The sequence below is a fragment of the Dermacentor silvarum genome, chromosome 10 (assembly GCF_013339745.2).
Source record: "Dermacentor silvarum isolate Dsil-2018 chromosome 10, BIME_Dsil_1.4, whole genome shotgun sequence".
NCBI classification, from domain to species: domain Eukaryota; kingdom Metazoa; phylum Arthropoda; class Arachnida; order Ixodida; family Ixodidae; genus Dermacentor; species Dermacentor silvarum.
Genome location: NC_051163.1, coordinates 101,309,656 through 101,334,628, shown reverse-complemented (window position 1 = coordinate 101,334,628; position 24,973 = coordinate 101,309,656). Strand labels below are relative to the sequence as shown.

The window sequence follows — 24,973 nt, the reverse complement described above, 5'->3', positions numbered from 1 at the left end:
GTCGGCAAGTGACGATTCCAGGCGGTCAATGATGACACGCAAGGACGGGTCACGGCGCTGCTCGTCGGTGACATGGACCAATGGAAAAACAGAGAGAACGCAGGCGTCGGTGTCAGTATCAGACGTAGAGGTCGGGTCTTGGACTGGGTAGCGAGAGAGGCAATCTGCGTCCTGGTGTTGGCGTCCCGGCCGACTTGTACGTCACTGTGTATATAGGGATATTCTTGTAGTCGGAGAGCCCAACGACCGAGCCTACCAGTAGGATCCTTGAGCGACGAAAGCCAACACAGCGCATGATGGTCTGTGATTACTGAGAAGGGCTTGCCATATAAATATGGGCGGAACTTTGAAACAGCCCAGACGAGAGCAAGACATTCGCGCTCGGTAATCGAATAGTTGCGCTCTGCAGTTGTCAGGAGCCGGCTAGCGTAGGCTATAACGCGGTCGTGTCCGTGTTGTCGTTGCGCTAAGACTGCGCCGATCCCATAACCACTGGCATCGGTTCGGACCTCTGTAGGTGTGGACGGGTCAAAGTGGGCCAAGATCGGTGGATTGGTCAGAATCGTGAAAAGGCGTGAAAATGCGGCAGCCTGAGGGGAACTCCACGTAAAAGGCACGTCTTTCTTCAGAAGTTCAGTGAGTGGTCGAGCGATTGCTGCGAAATCTTTCACAAACCGTCTGAAATAAGAGCAGAGTCCCACAAAACTCCGCACGTCTTTGACAGACTGAGGTACAGGAAAAGCTGTTACTGCTCGAACCTTCTACGGGTCGGGTTGTACTCCGGAAGCATCGACGAGATGGCCTAGCACTGTAATCTGTCGGCGCCCGAAGTGGCACTTCGATGAGTTTAATTGGAGCCCAGCCTTGCGGAAGACGTCAAGGATAGCTGCGACGCTCTCAAGGTGCGTCTCAAACGTAGGAGAAAACACAAGGACGTCGTCGAGGTAACAAAGGCAAGTTGACCATTTGAAACCTTGAAGCAGAGAGTCCATCATCCGTTCGAACGTGGCGGGGGCATTGCATAAAACAAACGGCATAACCTTAAATTGGTAGAGGCCATCTGGAGTGACGAAAGCGGTCTTTTCTTGGTCTTGGTCATCGACGAAAATCTGCCAATAACCAGATCGAAGGTCAATGGACGAAAAGTATTTGGCACCGTGAAGACAATCAAGAGCCTCGTCAATTCGTGGTAACGGGTAAACGTCCTTTTTAGTGATTCGCGGTTTAGGTGACGGTAATCAACACAGAAACGCCATGTGCCATCTTTCTTTTTGACGAGCACCACCGGCGACGCCCAAGGGCTCGACGAGGGCTCAACAATGCCTTTGGCGAGCATCTTGTTGACTTCCTGCTGAATAACTTGCCGCTCTGCCGTGGACACGCGATACGGTCGGCGATGAATGGGAACAGCATCACCAGTGTTTATCCGATGCTTAACAAGGGACGTCTGACCAAGTGGGCGATTGTCAGTGTCAAATATGTCGCGATAGGAAAGCAAAAGGCGATATAGGGCGGCTGCTTGGCCAGGGGCGAGGTCCGGAGCGACCATGGGACGTAATGGGCCGTCGAGGTTCAAGGCATCCTGCGGGTTATTAGGAGGATCTGGAGACGCTTCGGCTGCAAAAGCAGTGACGTGGTCGTCTGTCACTGACCGGAGCGTGGCCACCGCTATGCCTTCAGGTAACACTTGCTTCGTCAAGCCAAAATTGACAACGGGGAGACACATCCGATTAGCGGCAAGGGTAACGACGGAGTGTGGCACAGAGATGTCGCGCGCCAGGAGGACATCACGAATAGGGGTGACGACATAGTCGCCATCAGGCACGGTTGCGTTGAGGCCAATTTGACGAAGGTTAGGGCTTTTGGAGGTAACCGAACAAACGCTGTAGTGCATAGGGTGTGCGGTTGTTCGGGGCGAACGTCGGAAACAAGAGGAAGCTCGAGGCACAGCGTAGCGGTGGAACAGTCGATGAGGGCAGAATGCGTCGTCAGAAAGTCGAGCCCGAAGATTAGGTCATGAAGGCAACTGGTCAGCACGGAGAACAGGACGGGAACTTGGCGGCCAGCAATTCCTACGCGAGCAGTGCACATACCACAGACGGCAACAGTGGCGCCATTGGCGACGCGTACGGCTCGAGTGACGGCAGGCGTAAGAACTTTTTTGAGGCGACGACATAGGTTAGCGCTCATTATGGACACTTGGGCTCCAGTATCAATCAATGCCGTCAACGGGACACCATCTACATCTACTTCAATTAGGTTCGTGTTCGTGAGGAGCGTCAACGGAGGATTTGGACAGGACGAACGTGATGCAGCACTACCTCCAAGAGCTGCATGGCCTAGTTTTCCGTCCGGGAGGGTCCATAATTGGTCGGCGACGAATAGCGGCGTGGCTGGGGCGACGGGGACCGACGGCGCTGAGGTGACGGCGAGCGAGTGGGACGACTGTCATCGACGGATACGTGAGAGCTAGAAGGCATACAGCGAGGCGAGGAGGGGCGAGGGTCGGCATATGGGCGAGGAGACGGGGAAAAGTAGCTCGAATACGGCGATGTCCAGGAGGTGCGGCAGTGGCGAGCGACGTGGCCAATGCGGTGGCAACGAAAGCAAATGGGCTTGTCGTCCGGCGTTCTCCACTCTGTAGGGTTGCGGTATCTGGGACGGGAATACAGATCGCTGCGAGGCGCAGCTGTCGGCACCAGTCGGGCGTCAGCTCGGGAGATGGAGCAGGCAGCAGGAAAACCGAGGTTGGCAAACTCTTGCCGCACAACCTCCTGAATGAGGGAGATCGCTGGGGCTAGTTGGTCAATGGTGGGGTCAAGTGGGCGCGGAAGGAACGTGGCAGGACTGGCAGCCTCGAGCTCGCGGCGAACAATACGCGTGACGGTCTCATTGGAGGGGGGTGAAGCGGTAAGGGCGACGCAGTACGACGTCGCAGCCGTGTTAGGGAGCCGGGAGAACTGTGGAATGACGCGGCGGCTTTTGGCGAGCTCAAAGCGGCGGCATTCCTTGACAATGACGTCGATGGTAGACACATTGTTGAAGATCAACAAGTTGAACGCGTCGTCCGCGATCCCCTTGAGAACGTGGCCAACCTTGTCAACTTCGACCATTTTCTCGTCGACTTTCCGGCAAAGAGCTAGCACGTCTTGTATGTACGAGACATACGATTCAGTGGAAGACTGTACTCGTGTAGCAAGCTCTTTTCTTGCAGCCTGCTGCCGACCGGTCGGATTGCCAAAGAGGTCGCGGAGCTTCTCCTTGAAAGCGTCCCAGCTAGAGATCTCCTCCTCGTGTGTCCGGAACCAGACACGAGATGTTCCGCCCAAGTAGAAGAGGACATTAGCTAGCATTATGGTAGGGTACCAGTGGTTGTTGCGGCTAAGAAGCTCATACATGCGTAGCCAGTCATCAACGTCAACATTATCTTGGCCGGAGAATAAGGGGAACGGCACGCTCCACCAAAAATGTTACGCGAACGAAGAATTAAGTACAGGAGACTATTGACAAGTATATTTACAAAAGATAGCTGCAGCGCTGGCCAGATCAGCCGATAGCTCGAGAGCCCAGAGCAGTTCTTCTTCGTCTAGGCGCCCGCGCGCCTCGTTCAAACAACCAAATACCACACGCGTGTAGCAATATTATTGCAGGTATTACAAAACTAATCGACGCTGCCTACCTTCTGTAAGAAGTGGCCCAGATATATTAGTATGATTTATATACAGGGTGTTTCAGCTAAGTCGTGCCAAATTTCAAGAAATCCAGGTGTGAATCACGAGAATGCAACCGACTTAGTATCGTTCGCTGTCCTTTTCCGCAAGCCAAAGTATTTTCAGTCTAAGCTTAGGTAATTAATTGCCAGTAATTATATAACAAGCCTTTAGAGCTGAGATAACCACAATATCTTCAAAGTAGCGATTGTAGAGCCTGCTGAGAAATATCGAACTAATTTATTTTGGCGATAATAAATGTTGTGGTATTGTGCACCAAAAAGCACGGTACAAGAGCCGGGAATCAAACCCGCGACATCGTGATTAGCAACAGCATGCCATAGCCCCTGCGCTACTGCACTGTAAAATAATTCACACCTCTACATGGTAAAGTGGGTGTAAATCTGTCTATAACTTACACGCTTACGCCAAAAAGGGTGTAAGCGTGTGAGTTATAATAGGTTTACACCCTTTCTCACTTCTAAGGGTGTGCATTATTTTAGTGGGCGGCTTGGAAAGTCAAGCAGCTCATGGCACTTTGGTATCGTGGAACAAACGGTTTAGACGGCAACGCTAAAGGTGCCGCGGTATTCTCGGTACTCGCTAACATGCGTCATTCCTCCCAGATCACACACCACAGATGATGAATGCGCTCTCCAAATGTGCGTTGCAGTATATTTCGCGCTGGAAATAGAGCGTGGACCGAGACACGCAAAACACGAACGCCGTGTTCTCGACGCTGAAGGTGAAAAGACGAGCTCGGCAAGTTGCCGAGACGAGAAGGTTTACACAAAGAATGAGCTGTAGTAGATGGAATACGAGTAAAATTGGCCCGTTGCATGACAAATGAACTGCAAAAGGGTGCGACACCGGGCTGTAGTTGTTATAGCATCTTGTAGTAGGTACAGCGCGAGAAACGGCTATTGTGACACCCTCAGGCAGCGGTCGTGCTGTGTGTGTCTCAGTGTTCGTTTCTTACGCTGTTTTTACTACAAGATGCTATAACAACTACAGCCTGGTGTCGCACCACTTTTACCTGTTGGAGGCTTGTAATGTTTTGTTGTGTTCGCGAAACCACTGCCTAAACGCACGGTAATGTTTCCTTTGTATCTTTTTTGACATCTCATTCTGAAGAACACCAAGGGCTCTGCGTGTATTGTCGTGTTTACATTGGTTTCCTTTTTGCTGGTGACCGTTCTTGCTATCAAGTTATCGCTCTCAAGACGCGCCTATACTGTATCTAATCTTGATTTTTCATTTCATTGTTGATTCTGCAGCGATAGTATCTTGTCTAATAGACTGTGCACGCGACGCGAGTAGTGATGTACGTTCTCGACTGTGCGCGAGCGCTGTGGAATGTTTGGTAATACATGGATAAACAGCGGTTTCACCATGCTCGCTGCTCTCCGTTGTGATTGAAGCGTTGCTCGTCTTTCTGAGCAAAAGTTCACTCAGTAATTTGTAACTGACAGTTCTGGCTTTCTTTAATCATTCGTCGTCACTACGACGTTGCAATATTGTCAGAGACCAATGTGATGCAGTCGAGCACAGTTTGCTCCAGGATTAATGTTGAACATGCATTCACACTTTCGATGTGGAAGCTTGTGCTCACTCTTACTCCTGTCTCTCGTGCACAGGAATTTCACAAACTGCTGAAGCGCTACGCGGAAGGCAAGAACCAACGCACGTTGACCTTCTTCGGCTACACCCCTCTAAGCCAGGAGTGGATCGATCTCATTCCTTCAATATTGAGGTACGCCCTCTCTTCGCAAAGTAGATCAATCACAACGCCCTCAGAGCGGAAAAGCGGGCGGCTAAGTTCGAGCCACGAAGGTGACCTAGATTTGTTAATTCTTAAGGTTATCCTAGGTGCGACAGCGACAATTCAGCAGAAAGTCATTGCTTTAAGAACAGCTGTCCCGAGCAACCAAATTGTCGTCTTATTTCAAAGAGCAGTGAAATATTGTAATAAGGTATCAAAGCTATATAGGTTGGCGTACTGACAAACGCATGCGGCTAAAGGTCCATATTAGTACGCGACCACGATTGAAACCCAGCCGATCTTCCCTTCCCTTCGGCATCAAGGCGCAGACGAGACTGTGGCATGAAATCCGGGCCGCAATATCATCGTCCCACTGTTGCCTAATCTGTATATATAGCGTGCAGCTGCAAGTGATAGAGCCTGCAAACGCGCACAAGTCTGTAATTCTAGATACAGGCATGAACTGGCAAGCGATTGGAGACCATATGTCAATCACTTGGTGCATGGTGCGATGCGATCCAGTTCAAAACAGACAACCAATTTCTTTCTCAGAGATCCGCCTGGCGAGGAGGGCGCCATGCAAAGGAGGGCGACGACCTGGTTACAACATTTTCTTGTTGATCCGATGCTTCTTGACATTACCAGCTCTTATTTAATTAATTAACTAATTTATTTATTACATACTCCAGACCATTGGATCCAAGCAGATGGACAGTTTCAAAGTAGAGACATAATACAGAAAGTGACAACAAAAACTGTTTCGTAACAACAGGGATAATAAAACACAAAATCACAACAATCGCATCTTTTTTAAGATTAGCGTAATAAGGTGTAATACAATAAAAATGAATACAAAACAACAACGAAATCTCTTTCTAGATTAGTGCAATAACAGTGCATGCATACAATGTCAGTCCTTCACTATACAGGGTGTTTCATTTTAGCTGCACCAATTTTTTAAATTCCCTATGACAGATAGCACAATTATAATCCTTGATCTAAACTAGTCGATGAGGTGGTCCTTACTTCCACGAGAAATCAAAACGCCTAATTGAATAATTAACATAATTACGCTAATTACCTTTTAAATAAATATTTTACGGCGCATCTTTCAATCTATGAGCCGGTGAGTCCGGAAGACGTATCCACTTGGAACGAATTCTCAGGACTGAACTAGTTTTGAAATATTAATTTTCAAAGTGTCCGACGAAATGCATGGGCGTTCCAGTTAATTTTGTGCTTCAATTCATAAGACAGCGTTTTCCTCAAATAGTTTCCATTTTTCTCGATTGTGGTCGTAGTCAAGGTGGAATCTTGCATTGTAGGCCACAGGACACTTTTGAATAATGTCTTTTCTTTACGCCTCATATTCTTTTACATCTTGTATATTTTACGCAGCACCAGTCAGTTACCACGGTGCCTTAAATCTGAAAACTGTCCCTAAAGTACGGCCGTAAGAAAGCAACCAAGAACAGGGCGTCCCGTACAGAATGTTATTGGTGAGGAAGTTATGGCGATGGAGGCTACAACACAATATCAGAATATCGTGTCTCATACAGCAATTCTCGTCCAAATATGAAATAGGTAGGATTCGTGACAGCTTGAAATTTTCGTTCGCCAAACCTGTTTGCGCTGTAACCAAAATTTACAGTTTTGCCGCACATTAAGAACTCCAAAAATGACCAATGTAATCTGCGTAACTAAACTTCAGTTGTCTTTTAAAGCTGAGCTTGTTTTTTCCTCTTCAATCCACTTTACGGGTACAGGCTGCTGTATTGCACGATCGGCCGGACTTCGAGCTAGGGCAAATCGGCACCGGTAAACTAAATTTATTTCTGGAGTTTTACGTGCCGAAACCGGCCACACTTTCATTATGAGACACACCATAGTGGAGGACTCCGGATTTGACCCACCTGCGGTTCCTTAACGTGCACCCAAGTACACGAGCATTCTTGCATTTCGACCCCCATTCAAAAGAGGTCGCTGCGGCTATATCATCGAACTCGCGACCCACCGCTGTATGTTAGTGGCCGTGGCGTCGGACTGCTTAGCAGTCCTTCCTTAGCAGTGCTAAGTCCTTGCTTATCAGTGGCGCCGGACTGCTTAGCAGTCCGACGCCACTATACATACGGCATATACATAATCGACTGCTTAGCAGTCCGACGCCACTGCCACTAACATACAGCGGCGGTTCAACCGATGCCAGTGATAGGAACGAACGGATCAACCGATACCAGTACCAGGAACGAAGGCGGCCCGGGGCAGCGAGTGATTGTACCAACAGGCGTTCAGCTCCAACGCAAGCGCCGTTGTCGTCCCGCGATCGTCGTTCCGTCATTGTCATGTAGTCGTGAATCCATTGTTGCCACGACTTCGCTGCTTTGCCGTCGCCGTCAGGCCGTCGTCATCGTGCAGTCGTCGTCAATTCATTGTAGCCATTTGATCGATGTCATTCTCATGTCTTCATTCCGTCGTCGTTATACGGTTGCCATTCAGTCGTTATTCGGTCGTCGTTATTTATTAGTCTTCACGTCGTCGTCGACATTTCGTCGTCTTCATGCAGGCGTGCTGTCGCCGTCATGCAGCCATCATCATTTTGTCTTCGTCATTCTATTGTAATCATGCCGTTGTCGTCATTCCAGCGATGTCAGGCCGTCGTCATTTCATGTCATAGCATCGTAGCATCATAGCGTCGTAGTTATTCCGCCGTCGTATTGCTGCTATCGTCACGCATTACCCCAATATACATAATTGCACAATTCAGCAGTTTTACAACGCACACTTCACTTAAACATCATCGCCGTATAGTACCTCATAATTTAAAATCATAACATTTCTTGCCTCTCCACTCACTTTGCGGCTGTCTGCTGGCTCTTCTGTCGCACGAAGGGCCGATGCCGGAAATAGTGGTGATCGTGGTGGCCCGTGCCAGCGAGTAACGTATAAGCGCAGAAGCGACCTCAAACACACACAAAAGAGACCCGAAGCGCATACAGTGAGTGAGGAGGAGATAAAGGCATAGAAGAAGAAGTGAGCCGATCTTCGATACGCAGCGAAGCATGGTTCGCAAAGCGAGCGCATGCTGTCTCCTAAACGCGGAAAAGCATCAGCTTTGAGTGGCGGCTGTGAAACCCGTATAGTTTCTTACAGCATTTCCTAGAGGTAATCTGGCACCACGTCTATGCGAGTTTCCTAAAGGGCGCTTGAACATCTTGGTGACGATGGTATATAGGGGTGAGTGAGACTTGCGTTGGGTTGTGTTGAGCGAGGCTTGGTTTAAAACGTGGATATGACTGCACAGATAAAGCTTTCTTGAAATGAAACCCTCATAAAATGTTTTCTTTCACCCGTATTACATTTTTCAATGAAGTTTACTCACCTCCAGTGCACAATAACGCGATGAAAGGCAAGAACAGATGACAAATTGTCACATGGGTAACACGGATCTTGTCATCTGTGCTCCAAATTTAGTGGCCCGCCAATACTTTTTGCGCTTCACAAAATTGCACATCCAAACAGAAGCGCTCGTGATTGAATAAAAACATGTTTTTCTGTATAACTACCGTATTGCAAAAACCCGCGTCTTCCAGTGCCTTCCAGTGTGAAACCAGCGCGTTTTTTGACACTGGATGGCACTGGGGACGCTGGCGCACGCTGGGAGTCACTGCAACACTGGTGAGATTGCTGGATAAGAGCTGGGCCACACTGGACGAGACGTTGGTTTCACTGCTATGACGCTGGGGCGCACTGGTGCGCGCTGTACACGCGCTGGTTGTCGCTGGAGTTCGCTGGCTCGTACTGGAAACTGCGCTAGTTTCGTTTGTGCCGCACTGCCTAAGTATAGGCGCTGCTGAATATTAAATGCTTGATACAATTTTATGGGCATCTCCTCTCCAAAAAACAGACTCCTGTCCTAAATAGCACTATAATTTGGGATCATAAATGTCTGTTTCGTGTCGGCGGTGTTGCAGCTTGGAATAAAGGTGCGTGAGCTAGCCCATGCATATGCGACATTTGAGATCACTTTCGCCTTGTACATTTCCCTTTTGACTGTGCGGATAGCTGTATTCGTGAACGAAATTACGCAAACGCAGATAACGCCTCGTTTAATTTCTACTAGTTAGTACGCAATCGATGACTGCGAGTTGTCTCAGTGTTGTACAGTCGACACGAAACCCAGAAGCCGTTCAGACGCGTTCGAACGGACCTCAGGAAGCCTGCCGCTGATTGATATTATCGCACCGACAACAAAACTGCGGCGATTCGTGCGCTTCCACTTTCCCTGGTGTACTAAAAATAATAGTTAAAAGGTTCTGAAGCTCAAATACAAACATTTTCGCATTCGCCAGGTACCCACACCGAGATCGCTCGCTTCCACCGAAGATTAGGCCTACCGTACCCGCCGAGTCCGTCTACACTCTATCGGCCCGTCTGGGCTGAGGAATCAACAAGTCTAACAAGGATAAATCACTCTAGTTCAGTTTTCCCATCGGTGTTTTTAAACAGACCATTCTTTCGTGTCTACAGTGTCAGCACAACAAGCGATGAGCGCCGATATGACGCGTTATAAACATACCTATATGTGCTGTCGCCGAAGGCTGCAAGCCGCATTAACCGACCGCTTCTCTGAAGGAAATATGTGACTAAACATACGTGTCGATTGAAAAGCTTTATCGAGCTATGCAAATGTTGCATTACCTTTGCGTGAAGAATAAGAAACGGCTCTCAAAATCGGCAGTAACAGCCCTTACAACATCCCGGGTCGGCGGTTCATTGGCTTTTTTCGTTTAAGGCTTTTTTCGTAGTTACTATACCAATCGCAAAAGCAAATCAGTGTTGCAGCACTTCCAGGCATACTATGGCGTCCGGCGTCTGTAACAGCGAAATGGCACCTAAATTCCCATTTGCTGTGACGTGACGTCACGAGCGCGCCTCGACGGATTTACCATTGGCTGCGTGCCACGGCACGAGTGCGCCTCGTGCCGTGACGGTAAATGGTAAAGGGAAACCTGCTACCGTAAACGGTAAAGGGAAACCTGCTGCCCTAGTAATGCGCCAGGTGTTGCGTGAAGGGAGAGGGCATCGCCGCGACTCCAAATCGTCCTCGCTCTCGCTCTCGGAAGCCTGTGCTATCCGCGCGTTCCTTGTCCGCCCAAGCGCTCGCTTGCGTTCTAACTCTGCCCCGATAAGGCCATATCAAAATGCGCCTAGCGTCTCAACGCGCTCGCTTGCCCGCGAGGAGTTCGTCACCCGAAGGACGGCTCAGCGGCGCTCAATTGGACATTAATGCTTTCGAATTGACAACTCATAAGAAGTGCTTAGGTGTCCTCTCATTTTCCTGTTTTATTTGTAGCATAGACATGATCAGCCAAATGGAAATTGAATGGGCGAAAAAACAACTTGCCGCCTTTGGGAGCTGCACCCATAGCCTCCGTTTTACTCGTACATTGTCCCAATACTTGAGTTACGATGGCGGCTTTTTCCACGTACACATTCTTGGATATTTATGTATGTGTACAAGATCTAACCGGAGGAGGGTTAACCAGAGCCACTCTTGGCCATGGCGGCGGATGTGGAATATCCTTTTGACGTGGCTAAATTTACCAAATTGTTTGCCACGTTAGCCATATTAGCTTTTTTAGGTCTTCGAGACTTTTTAATGACGTATTTAGTGACGTAGTTCGTAAAATTTTCTCTAGGGACTTGTCCAATACAGAGTGCGAGTAGACTTTAACACCGGGTAAGGAAGGAGAAAGAACGGAGCGCCGGCTTCATCTGCTCACGATTTACTTACATTCAATGTCGCACCAACTAGCCAAAAATAACTCCTCAATCTTGGCTGAGCCGCGCCTCCGTTCTTTTGCAAGGGGTGTGTACGCACCTCCATTTGCCGCTACCTCTAAAGACACGCCGAGGAGCTTATTTTGTAGGCAAAGCACTATCTTCAAATGTGATGCCACTTTAGTACAACGTATTTTCTTTTCTTTTTTTTTCATTCCGGCCGTTTACTCACGACCACAGCAGCCAATTTAAAGCTTCGAAGGATAATTAGGGGGACGTCTAGGAACACATAAAACATAAAAACGGGTATCTTTCGAGCGTGCTATCCGAGTGATTGCTTACTATATCTTTTTGCTGAGGATGGAGTGTATTTGCCCTCGCCCTGGCGACTTCATCCCACCTAAAAATGTTACCAGCCCTTACGTGAAGACGACTCTACAGCCTTCGGAGCATACAAACATCGACGAGGGTATGCGGTGTTTAGCATGTAAGCAATTATACCTGCCGTTCAGGCCGATGCTTTGCATGAAGCGCCATTACACGGAAATGCAATTTTGAATGCGGTTACTCCTCAATTAATTGTGTTAAATATAATTATTTTCGTGTCTGTCAATACGTCAATCTGACGAAAGTTTTGAAAGAAAGTGCTTGTTTTCTTTTTTTTTTTCGCTATGCAGTATATTCACACCGGACATCTTCGTGTTCCATGGTCACAATTCTCTCGTGCAGCGCAAGTGGAACTCATCCTGCACGATATTGCCGCAGAATGCCGTTATCGACATGCCGGGCCTCCCAATTTCTTTGGTAAGCCTTACGTCCCTGGAGAAAACAGTATAATTATATGACGCCTCTTTGATTTGTTTGATGCATTGAGTAAGCAGGGAACCACGAGACAAGGCTAGGTGCAGGACACGATATATAGGCGCTGAGCATCGACATCCTTGCATGTGAAGGGACGCAGATTCAATCATTTGCATATTATATATATATATATATATATATATATATATATATATATATATATATATATATATATACAAATGATCGAATCTGCGTCCCTTCACATGCATGGATGTCGATACTCAGCGCCTATATATCGTGTCCTGATTACTCAGATTCAATCATTTGCATATTATATATATATATATATTTATTTATTTATTTATTTATTTATTACATACTGCAGACCCTTGGGTCCAAGCAGGTGGGTAGTTTAAAAAAAACAGTCATATTACAAAGAGCGACAATACAAACTGTTTGAAGATTAACGCAATAACATAGATAATAAAACACAAAAGAGCAACAATAGAATCTGTTTCAAGATTAGTGCAAGAAGATAAAACACAACTGAATGCAAAACAACAACGGAATCTGTTCCTAGATTTTTGCAAAAATAGTGCTACAATAACAGATGTGAAATGGTGCAACAGTGATACTTCGGTTTGGTAGGAGAGACTAAGATGTCTGGATTAATTCGTTCCAATCTAAGACCGTGCGTGGAAAAAAGGAAGTGTCAGTTCTAGCAAAATAAGGTGTTAAAGAGTTGGGCTGATGGTGCCTTGTAGGTCTGGTTAGTAAGGGTGATAGATACGGTGACGGATCTATAGCAAGTCCGTGATTAAGAAGCAGTGAGAGGAAGTCGATTCGGAACTGTTTTCGGCGCGTTTTAAGAAGAGGAATGTCATTGGCTATCATTATATCGGATGGAGAGTCAGTTCGTGAGAATTTGTTATAAATAAATCGGACTGCTTTCCGCTGTATTCTTTCAAGACACTTAATGTTTATTTGAGTATACGGGTCCCAAACTACACTGGCGTACTCCAATTTAGGTCTGATTAAGGAATAATAGCAAAGTAGCTTAACATTGCTTGGGGTGGTTTGAAGTTTATGTTTTAGGAAGCAAAGCTTTCGAAAGGCCGATGAACAAATATTGTTAACATGTATATTCCAGGATAAATTACTTGTTAATGTAACACCTAAGTATTTGTAATTGTCAACTTTTTTCAATGACGATGGGCCAAGTCTGTAAGTAAAAAACAGAGGTGTTTTTTTACGTGTTATAGGGAGGAATACAGTTTTTTCGGTGTTAACAACCATCCCCCAATCTTTGCACCACTTCAAAATGTTATTCAGGTTGTTATTCAGCTCAATTTGATCATCGGAACCAAAAACTTCTTTGAACAAGACGCAGTCATCTGCAAACAGCCGGATTTACACACCAGGAGTTATTACATTTACAATATCATTAATATAAGCCAAGAAGAGCAAGGGGCCCAGGACACTACCCTGTGGAACCCCTGACGTGACTGGAAGACTGCCAGAAAGTTGTCCTCCAATGTCAGTGTGTTGCTTCCTGTTAGTCAGGTATGCGGAAATCCAGTTGATAAAGATTTCAGGGATGCCAAGGATTTTAAGCTTTAAAATTAGTTTATCATGCGGGACCTTATCAAAAGCTTTACTAAAGTCAAGAAATATTACGTCTATTTGGCCGTTACGATCAAGAGATAAAGCGAACGAGTGAACTACCGTTATAAGTTGGGTTACCGTAGAATATCCTTTTCGAAAGCCGTGTTGGTACTCGGTTAATGCAGCATTATTTTCCAAACATTTGTGTATACAATTAGCAATTATATGTTCTACAAGTTTACAGCATTGGGAGGTTAGTGATATTGGTCGATAATTCTGCATAAGTAACCGGTCGCGTTTCTTAAACACAGGGACAACCCGGGCAGTCTTCCAGTCATTTGGCAATTTTGCTGTAATGAGTGAGACACGGAATAAAATCACAAGAAATTTGGCAAGAATTTCAGCATATCGCTTGAGAAATACGTTAGGAATTTCGTCCGGACCACATGAGCTCTTTGTTTTCAAGTTAAGCAGCATATCTTATGCAGCACCAGCATAAGATATGAAATTTACATCTGCTAAATGGGGCGGTGTGACGCCGCATGCGCACACCGTTGAACCAGAGAACACACTTTGAAAGTAATTGTTGAAGTGCTGAGAAATGGCACTCCGATCCGTCACTGCATTCCCGTCAACTGATATTTGCGAAACTGGTTTCTTCTTTTCTTTTATGTACTGCCAGAACTTAGTAGGATCATTTTTTATGAAGTTAGGAAGCGATATCTTGAAATAATCATCTTTCGCGGTGTGAACCGCACGTGCGAGGTTGTCTTGCATCTCTCGTATTTTGTTGCACTGCGCATTCTTCTTTTTAAATCTTTTTATTCTGCGTTTCAGTTGAATGATATTCCGATTCATCCAAGGTGTTTGTTTGTTAACTTTCTTCAGTTTGTTCGGGACGAAGTTAGCTAGACAATACTGACACATTTCCTTGAACTTGTTCCAAAGTAATTGAATATTGGTGCTATCGAAATCACCCAAACAGGTTTGCATGTATTCGACAACGCTTGCATCATTGGCATTAGAAAAATCTTTAAAGTAGAGCGCAGAGGAGGGTTTATGCTTACGTAGTTGTACTAGTGGTAGCGATATGCTTACGAGATGGTGATCGGAGAGCCCTTGCTCGACTTTCACATTATAATCAGAGAAATCTCGACTGATGAATACCAAGTCTAACACCGAGCTCGATGCATTTTGTACACGAGTTGGTTCATGGACTACCTGCATCAAGTTGTATCGCAACATAATTTCAAACATAATGTTGACATGTTTGTTATGTTGACTACTTGCAATAAGGCGTTCCCAATCCACTCCTGGTAGGTTAAAATCACCAAGCAGAACAATTTTGTTTCTTTCATGCATGGACATTTCTATACTCAGTCTCTCTAATATATCTGGTGGGGCATCCGGAGGTCTATAAAAAGCGTATAATGTAAAACTGTGACCCCAGTAAGAGATTTTGACGCGCAGGCATTCGAGGTCGACAATATCGTCCAGCAAAACAGCCTGAACGCTATCTTTAATTAAAATCGCTACACCACCACCCCTAGTGCGCCGGTCCTTACGATAAACTTTATAAGAAGGAGGGAAAATGTCGTTATCGCATATTTCTTCGTTCAACCAGGTCTCTGTTAAAACAGTTACATGAGGATCGTGCTGTAGTAGCAAGATCTCTAAGGCCTCGGTTTTGTTTTTGACACTGCGAGCGTTTATATTCAACATTCGGAGACGTTTATGAGCTTCACAGGCATCGTGTCAATCACGAGATAATACGGATGTATTATCTTGCTCACCTTCCACGGGCGTGGATGATCCGTTTTTTACAACTTTAACACGTTTGTTAAGTGATTCATCCCAAAAGAAGAATTCCTTGTCAATTCTTAGTCTGTCGTGGATAAGCGAGACCCTCTTTCCCAGCTGCTTTTCATTTTTCGCACTTTCCCAGAGCAGTTTCCGTTTTCTTAACGTTGATGCTGAGTAATCATTTTAGATAAACGTTGTGCTGCCTTTTAACTTTTTGACATTGGCGAAGATTGCCTTCGTTTCATTGAAATCTTGAAGGTGAATGATTACTGGGCGTTTGCCCTTCCGCTGTCCAAGTCGATGGATGCGGCCAATAGATTTACATTTCACGCCAAGTTTTTCTTCGAATATCTCTTTGACCACTTTGTCTTTAAGTGAAATTTCTGTTTCATCGGACGATTTGGGTATTCCGTGAATTATCAGATTAGACCGTCTACTTCGGTCCTCCAGATCTGTTAGTTTTTTTTTCTTGAAAGTTTATGATATGCTCTACCGATTGCAGCGCCGCCTGCACTTTATCAGCTTGTCCTACAGGGAGGGAGGGCTGAGAGCTGTTTTCGAACATTTTATCGTGCAGCTTCTCTACTGTCTTTTTCATGTCTGCTATTTCTGCCCTTAATTCATCCATGTCACATCGCATGGCCTTCTGACCCTCAAGTAGCTCTTCAAAAAGTTATTTTTGTGTAGGTCCGGGGTTTAATTCCACATCGCCACATAACAACAATCTGATCATCAAAAAACAATTATGGGCAATGCTATAACACCGTCTGGGGCACGGCAGGACTACAATGCCAGGACAGTTACTTCGAAATGTACAGGAATGGCAACTAACCTGCAGTACGAAAAACAGTTTCCTGTTTAGCGTCATGGCATTGCCAGGTCCGCCGTGCCCACTGAAGTTGTAGTCGTGAAGTGTCTCTTTTATGTGCTCGGCTGTTGATGACGTCACGCCGCGTTGTTTTATAGGTGTCGCTAGTAGTTCCGCACCATCATGAGATGACGCTTGTTGATTTGGTGATGGGACCAAGTTCAGAAGGTGGTATGCATCGTTGGTGTGGCGTGCCTCGTGGCACACGTTACCGGTGGTTGTTAAACCGGCGGCAATTCCCAGCAAACCCTGCAGTACGAAAAACAGTTTCCTGTTTAGCGTCATGGCATTGCCAGGTCCGCCGTGCCCACTGAAGTTGTAGTCGTGAAGTGTCTCTTTTATGTGCTCGGCTGTTGATAACGTCACGCCGCGTTGTTTTATAGGTGTCGCTAGTAGTTCCGCACCATCATGAGATGACGCTTGATGATTTGGTGATGGGACCAAGTTCAGAAGCTGGTATGCATCGTTGGTGTGGCGTGCCTCGTGGCACACGTTACCGGTGGTTGTTAAACCGGCGGCAATTCCCAGCAAACCCTGCAGTACGAAAAACAGTTTCCTGTTTAGCGTCATGGCATTGCCAGGTCCGCCGTGCCCACTATATATATATATATATATATATATATATATATATATATATATATATATATATATATATATATATATATATACACAAATGATCGAATCTGCGTCCCTTCACATGCATGGATGTCGATACTCAGCGCCTATATATCGTGTCCTGCACCTAGCCTTATATATATATATATATGAAGTGAGATGTGTCCTTGGATCCAGTGATTTCGGCTGCTTGAATGGTAGGGGGCTAGGGGGCACGAAACGAAAACCAACATCATTTTCCGACGTTCCGGCTGGGGTCCAGCCTTCATCAGGGTCTGGTTCATTCTTATAAACCGGGTTCTGGTGAATCATATTCTGGTTCATCGCAGTCTGGTTCATTCTGACGAAAGCTGGCGCACCAGCCGGATCGTTGTTAAACAACACGGTTTTTTGTACGTAGAAGCAACTTAGCGGCGGTTATCCTTAGCTTACTTGCCTAGCCGGTCAGTGGAGCAAGTTTCACATATATTATATATATTGCAACAAGAGTATTTGGCAGGTAGACTAGATGAAGCGGTTAAACAAGCTGGCTCGTTGAAAACCGACCTAGCGCGAACCACACGATCGTCAACGTCTTCTTCCACACACTCGCTGGCACAGAGCTGGTGCCGATGTGCTCCGGTACAATCACTCCCCGCGCAGAAAGGAGCCAACCTGGCGACTTAGGGGAATGACAGCACAGGAGGGTCGTAGAACGGTTTCAGCCGAGTGACGTGAACTGTTTCACGCCCTCGGCAGCGGTGGTCGGAAGATGGCTCGAGCGGCTCGATGATGTAGTTGACGGGAGATGTTTGCTCTACTACTCGGTAGGGACCGTGGTAATTCGAGAGAAGCTTGGTCGAAAGGCCGGGAGTAGTGGATGGGACCCAGAGCCAAACTAGCATTCCCGGGGAATAGTGGGCGCTAGATGCAGATTCGTCATGGCGAGATTTTTGGCGACATTGGTCTTGCGCGGTAAACGAGCGAGCCAGTTGACGACACTCTTCAGCATAAGCAGCCGCTTCGGAAACGGGCGTGGCTTCAGAGACATCGGGTCGGTAGGGGAGAATGGTGTCCATTGAACATGATGGTTCACGTCCATATAGAAGAAAGAAAGGGGAGAAGCCGGTGGTAGCTTGTGGCGCAGAGTTATAGGCGTACGTGACGAAGGGGAGCACCTGGTCCCAATTGGAGTGATCATCGGACACGTACATCGCAAGCATATCTCCAAAGGTACGGTTGAAACGCTCCGTCATGCCGTTTGTTTGAGGATGGTACGCAGAGGTGGTGTGCGGTGAACGATGCGGCATTCTTGGAGCAGTGCCTCAATAGCGTTTGAGAGAAAGACGCGGCCACGATCGCTTAATAATTCACGGGGCGCACCGTGTCGCAAAATGAGGCGGCGAAGAAGGAAGCGAGCGACGTCTATCGCGGTGGCAGCTGGCAGCGCAGATGTTTCAGCGTACCGTGTGAGATGGTCGACGGCGACAATGATCCACCGGTTGCCTGCAGGAGTGTTGGGGAGGGGACCGTAAAGATCAATGCCAACACGGTCAAATGGTCGTGTAGGGCACGGTAAAGGTTGTAGAGGACCAGCGGTGCTATGAGGGGGAGTCTTGCGGCGTTGGCACGAAAGGCATGATCGCACGTACTGGCGAATGTATCGATACATGCCGCGCCAGTAATACCTCAGGCGTAAGCGGGAGTAGGTCTTGAATACGCCAGCTTGGCCGCATTGAGGATCGTCGTGGTAGGCGGTGCATATGTCCGAGCGCAGATGACGGGGGATAACAAGCAGCCACCTGCGGCCATCGGTTAGGTAATTGCGCCGGTACAACAAGCCGTCACGAACGACAAAGTGATGCGCTTGACGACGAATGGTGCGTGAAACAGATTCAAGTGAACGGTGAGAGAGAACGTCAAGCAGAGAAGCGATCCAGGGATCCTTGCGTTGCTCGGCCGGCATGTCGGTGATGCTGAGGGACGACGAATCGCAGGTGGAAGTTCGTAAGCAAAGTAGGTCAGGAGGCAGCGGAGAACGGGATAGGGCATCGGCGTCTGAATGCTTGCGTCACGAGCGATAAATGACACGTATGTCATACTCTTGAAGGCGTAAAGCCCAACGTGCGAGGCGGCCAGTGGGGTCTTTCATAGATGACAACCAGCATAAGGCATGGTGGGCAGTCACAACGTCAAACTGGCGTCCGTAAAGGTAAGTACGGAATTTGCTGATTGCCCAAATAATTGCCAAGCATTCCTTTTCCGTTACAGAATAGTTCGACTCTGCCTTTGTTAGGGTACGGCTGGCATATGCAACGACATACTCGTCATAGCCGTCTTTGCGTTGGGCGAGGATGGCACCAAGACCGACACCGCTAGCGTCCGCGTGAACTTCAGTAGGCGCATTGGGATCGAAGTGGCGCAGTACTGGAGGGGACGTAAGGAGCCGGCGGAGCGTAGTAAATGACTCGTCGCAATCGGGATTCCATGCCGAGAGGTCAGCGCTGCTGGCAAGTAGCTGAGTCAAGGGGGCGATAATAGAGGCGAAATTACGGATGAAACGCCGAAAATAAGAGCACAAGCCGATGAAGCTACGGAGCTCTTTAAGAGTGGTTGGCTTGGGAAACTCAGCAACGGCTCGCAGTTTGGCAGGGTCTGGTAGGATTCCCTCTTGTGAAACGACGTGGCCGAGAATCGTAAGCTGTCTGGCACCAAAATGGCATTTTTTCAAGTTTAATTGCAAACCAGCGGCCGTGAGACACTCAAGAACTTGCTCGAGGCGATCGAGATGAGATTCAAAATTGGGAGAGAAGACAACTATGTCGTCTAAGTAGCAAAGACAGGTACGCCACTTAAGTCCCCGGAGGATAGTGTCCATCATCCTCTCGAAAGTTGCAGGCGCATTACACAGGCCGAAGGGCATCACATTAAATTCGTATAACCCGTCAGGGGTCACAAAAGCCGTTTTTGGACGGTCCGCTTCAGCCATCGGCACTTGCCAGTATCCAGAGCGAAGATCCAGGGAAGAAAAAAATTCGGCACCTTGTAGACAATCTAGAGCATCGTCTATTCGTGGTAGAGGATAAACATCCTTACGTGTGATCTTGTTTAGTCGGCGGTAATCCACGCAAAATCTGATTGAGCCGTCCTTTTTCCGTACCAGGACGACCGGAGATGCCCACGGACTGTGTGACTGCTGGATCACGCCACGTTGCAGCATGTCATCGACTTGTTCACTGATGACGCTGCGCTCGGTGTGTGACACTCGGTAGGGACGCTGACACAGTGGAGCATGGTGACCGGTGTCAATATGGTGAACAACCGTTGACGTGCGCCCCAAACAAGGTCGGCCCATGTCGAAAGAGGTCCGAAAACGGTCAAGGAGTTGAACGAGCTGATTGCGCTGAGCTTGCGGGAGCGCGTTATCGACGCTGCGCAACAAGACGTCGTGGTCGGGTGGGGCGGGAGCGGCGGCAGAAGTGACGGCATCGATAGGCAGTGGGGTCGTATCGCAAGGCGCATCAAACGGAAAGATGGCAGCAAAAGTGTCGAGACGCCCAACAGATTCGCCACGTAATAGAGTTGAAGGGCAGGGAAACGGATTGCACGCGTAAACTGCACTGGAATCATCATCAAGTGTGACGACTGCGAACGGTAGGACAACGTCCCGGCGACGCGCACATTTCTCGGACGGTACAAAAAGTGCAGTTGAATTGGGGACAGCGTCACAGGTGACGGACACTAAGGCGACAGAGAAAGCAGGGATGACGACGTCAGCAGCGACAACCACTTTAGCAGACGGGCGACGGTCATCGACGGTTGCGGTACAGAACGGAGACAAGGCGAGTTGTGCACGAGCGCAGTCGACAACTGCATGATGCGCGGAAAGGAAGTCCCAGCCCAGGATAACGGCATGCGATGCATGAGAAAGGACGACAAATTCGACGATGTAGAGCGCATCTTGAATTAAAACGCGAGCGGTGCAGGTGGCCGAAGGCTTCACGTGCTGCGAGCTCGCTGTGCGTAGCGAAATATCAAAAAGCGGAGTCGTCACTTTGTTCAGTTTGCGGCAGAGAATCTCACTAATCACACAAACAGCTGCTCCTGTGTCGACAAGAGCGTTCGTCGCGACACCGTCTATAAACACTACAATCTCGTTAGGCGGCGAAAGAAGAGGCCTTGCAAATTTCGACGACGGCGCAGTTCTTGCCTCAGGAACTGCGGCTGTTAGTTTTCCTCCTGGGCATGGTTGGAACGGCGAACCATGGGGGAAAGGGAGCGGCGGCGGGGAGAAGGAGATCGGCGTGAACTGAAGGCGGGGCGACGTGAATACGAGTCCGTGGCGTCAGATGTAAGACGGTGCGTAGCTTGTTGAGGGACATGACTAAGGTTGGGAGCGCCATCGCGAAAATAGAGTCCGCGGCGGCGACAGAAGCGCGCAACATGTCCCGGAATACCGCAAGCGTAGCACACCGGCCGGTTGTCCGGAGTGCGCCAGGGGTTGAAAGGTGGTCTTGGATGCGAGATAGGTACGTAAACCGGCCGTACCGGACTTGGCGGCGTGTAGAAGTTGGTGGCTGGGCTGGATGGGACTGGCGTCGGCTGGGCATGAGATCGTGTTAGGGCCTCAGCGTAAGTTAACGGAGCCGTAACTTGCGGCGGTGAAGCGGGGGACGGTAGGGCTTCAGCAACTTGCGTCTGAATAACCCGGCGAAGCGACTGGTCCAGTGGGGGGAGAGGCTCAGTGACCGATGCCACAAGAGAGAGCTGACGTGCCACTTCCTCGCGTACGTATTGCTGAATTTGAGGCAGCAACGAGGTGTAATCAATACTAGCGGTGCTGGGAGCCAAATCTGAAACGTCAGCCGTTTGCATTCCAGGGCGACGTGTGGAGATGCGCTGTTTACGCAGCTCGTCAAAACTTTGGCAAAGTTCAATAACTTCAGTAACGCTTTGTGGGTTTTTGGCCACGAGCATATGAAAGGCGTCATCGTCGATGCCTTTCATTATGTGTTTGATTCTGTCAGGTTCCGACATGGACGCATTCGCCCGCCTACAGAGGCCGATGACATCTCAATGTAGCTGGTGAAGGTCTCACCAATTTGTTGAGATCGTCCGCGGAGGCTGTGTTCAGCGCGAAGCTTGCGCACCGCTGGCCGGCCGAAAAACGAAACGAGGGTCTCTTTGAAAGCTGACCAGGTGGTAAAATCAGCTTCATGGTTCTTGAACCACAGGTGGGCCACGCCGGTAAAATAAAAGATGGCGTGAGTCAGCTTGTCGCGGTCATCCCACTTGTTGTTTGCACTAACACGTTCATACTCGGCCAGCCAGTCTTCCACGTCGTGATCGTCAGTGCCACTGAAGACTGGAGGATCACGCATACGAAGCACCCCAGAGCACACGACAGGTGTGGGAGCGGGAGAAGCTCGCGAGGGGCCGGCGTCCTCGGTCATCGTGAAGGCAGATGGTAGCGTACGGCTGCGGAGTTCCAGGACGCTGAAGGGGACTACCCAGCACCTCCACCAAATGCAACAAGAGTATTTGGCAGGTAGACTAGATGAAGCGGTTAAACAAGCTGGCTCGTTGAAAACCGACCTAGCGCGAACCACACGATCGTCAACGTCTTCTTCCACACACTCGCTGGCACAGAGCTGGTGCCGATGTGCTCCGGTACAATATATATATATATATATATATATATATATATATATATATATATATGTATGTATATATATGTGTGTGTGTGTGTGTGTGTGTGTGTGTGTGTGTGTGTGTGTGTGTGTGTGTGTGTGTGTGTGTGTGTGTGTGTGTGTGTGTGTGTGTGTGTGTGTGTGTGTGTGTGTGTGTGTGTGTGTGTGTGTGTGTGTGTGGGGCGAGCGTGCGCGCGCCGATTCGAAGGATACACGTTCGTAGGAACTCTGCCATTGTCGTCAATAATTCGGTAAGACCACGTTGAGTAAGTCGGTTCCCGATCAATATGTCGATTTAAATTCGGTTAAGCTTTGAAGGTGGACTTACAGGAACTGAACCCGAACCGAACTTCCTGCCGCCCTTTTGGAACTGAACATGAACCTGTGCGAAACTGTGGAACCGTTTCAACAATGAACCAAGGACAGCAATGTGAAGACGTGGGTTCGTATCCCACCTCGGCTATTTGATTTTCCATCCACGTTTCCTTTTCCATTATTTATTATTACTTTAATTCAATGATTACGTACTTGTAATTTACCCTATGCTGTCCTTGGTGTCCTTGGTGGCTTCTTATGATATATATATATATATATATATATATATATATATATAGTATGTGCTTCTTCTTTTGAGTTGTTGTTCGAATGTTTAGCTGAGCGCTAAGGACTTTTGGTACCTCCTGAAATTGGTGAAGAACGCGAAGCATCTACTGTTAGAAACACGTGAAGCAAACAGACAATGGGACCAGAAAGCCTAGGCGAACATAATTCCTATGTTTAATACAAATCTAGAAATACCAAGGAAATGAAAGCGGACCTAAAGACAACTTTCCGCTGGTGGTACCCGAGCCCCCTACTTCGGTACTAAGCGTGCGGTCGTGCTTTACCTTTTGGCTACCAAATTGGTCAACCTGCCGTCAACTTTTTTTGCGTACTTGAGTGACGTGTACAAGATGAGGGCCCTGGGGAGTGTTAGCCTGTGCCACTCAAGGCAATGGCAGTGGTTGTGGAACATCCTTTCAACAGCATACCGGAGGTACAGTGCATGAACTTAAAGGTCCCCTCACCAGGCTTAACCATGTTTAACAAGCAAGCGTAGCGTATGCATGGCGCGCCGACGATCGTGTCGGCGAAGTATCATGAAGCTGCGAGCCTCTAGATTACAGATGAATGCTTTAACGGAACGCCGTGCTCAATTTTTCTTCAAGAAGCAGGCTGCCAGCCAGAGTGCCACGGTCATAAGCACAAATGCCGCTTCGCGCTGCGCGTTTTGTCACTCATCATGACTAATCAGATAATGTAGAAGGCGTAACACCGCAAGAATGGATGCGGGGCTCGACGCCATGGTACGTCCTTCGGCTCCGATATGGGAGAAAGCAAGGAAGGAACACCGCTTGGAAACGCTATTGGATTCAGAGAGAGAGAGAGTCTGTCTTCGTTGACAGTGACGCTCTCCCCTTGGCGGCATAGTAACAGGACCGTAAAGTTCTTCTATCTCTTTCAATAATGAACCGACTTGAAAAAAAAGTATTTCGGTAAAACGCTTCTTAACCGGCGTTTTACAATTTCCTGTGTATAACCGAAATTTGCGATAGGGCCGGGTGAGGGGCCCGTTACATGCTGGCAACTGGCCTGGTCCCAAAATCTGTTAGAGGCATTCTTAGATATATATATATAGAGAGGCGGTTGTTTCTCAAATCAGACGGCGTATCTGTTTTCTTGCTCCAGACAACAGCCCACAAAACCCTGAGCGAGGTGGCGGAAGAACAACACACGCCTGCATGGGCTGTGTCTGTAACCGCAGCGGGGCGCTGGAACCGGCCGAAGAATGCTGCCAACCAAGATGACTACAAACTTCTGAAAGAATGTATCAGGCCGCCGCGAAATTTTACCAAGTTCGGGAGCATCACAGAGGTATGGTTTTGTCTCTCTCTCTCTCTCTCTCTCTCTCTCTATATATATATATATATATATATATATATAATGAAGGTTGGGCCACTTGCCGACACATGAGTGAAAATAACAGTATGTTTGCTGTTGTGAAACCTGGGAATATTTCTTTCACCACTAATATATATATTGTAGTATATAGTTGTAGTATATATTGTAGTATATAGGAGTAACGTTAAGAGACAGGAAGAGAGCGGTGTGGATCAGAGAACAAACGGGGATAGACGATATTCTAGTTGACATTAAACGGAAGAAATGGAGTTGGGCAGGCCATGTAATGCGTAGGATGGATAACCGGTGGACCATTAGGGCTACAGAATGGATACCAAGAGAAGGGAAGCGCAGTCGAGGACGGCCGAAAAACAGGTGGGATGATGAAGTTAGGAAATTCGCAGGCGCAAGTTGGAAT

At 47.9% G+C, this 24,973-nt stretch overlaps 1 protein-coding gene across 1 annotated transcript in view; it reads left to right on the top strand.

The window, feature by feature from the left end:
* The window catches only part of LOC125941079 (uncharacterized), a 46,161-nt gene that overhangs the window by 7,633 nt on the left and 13,555 nt on the right, over positions 1-24,973 (top strand). The window contains exons 2-4 of the mRNA XM_049658007.1: positions 5,348-5,463; positions 11,931-12,057; positions 24,343-24,528. Of these exons, the coding sequence (XP_049513964.1) occupies positions 5,348-5,463; positions 11,931-12,057; positions 24,343-24,528 (429 nt within the window). The remainder of the gene's footprint in view (positions 1-5,347; positions 5,464-11,930; positions 12,058-24,342; positions 24,529-24,973) is intronic.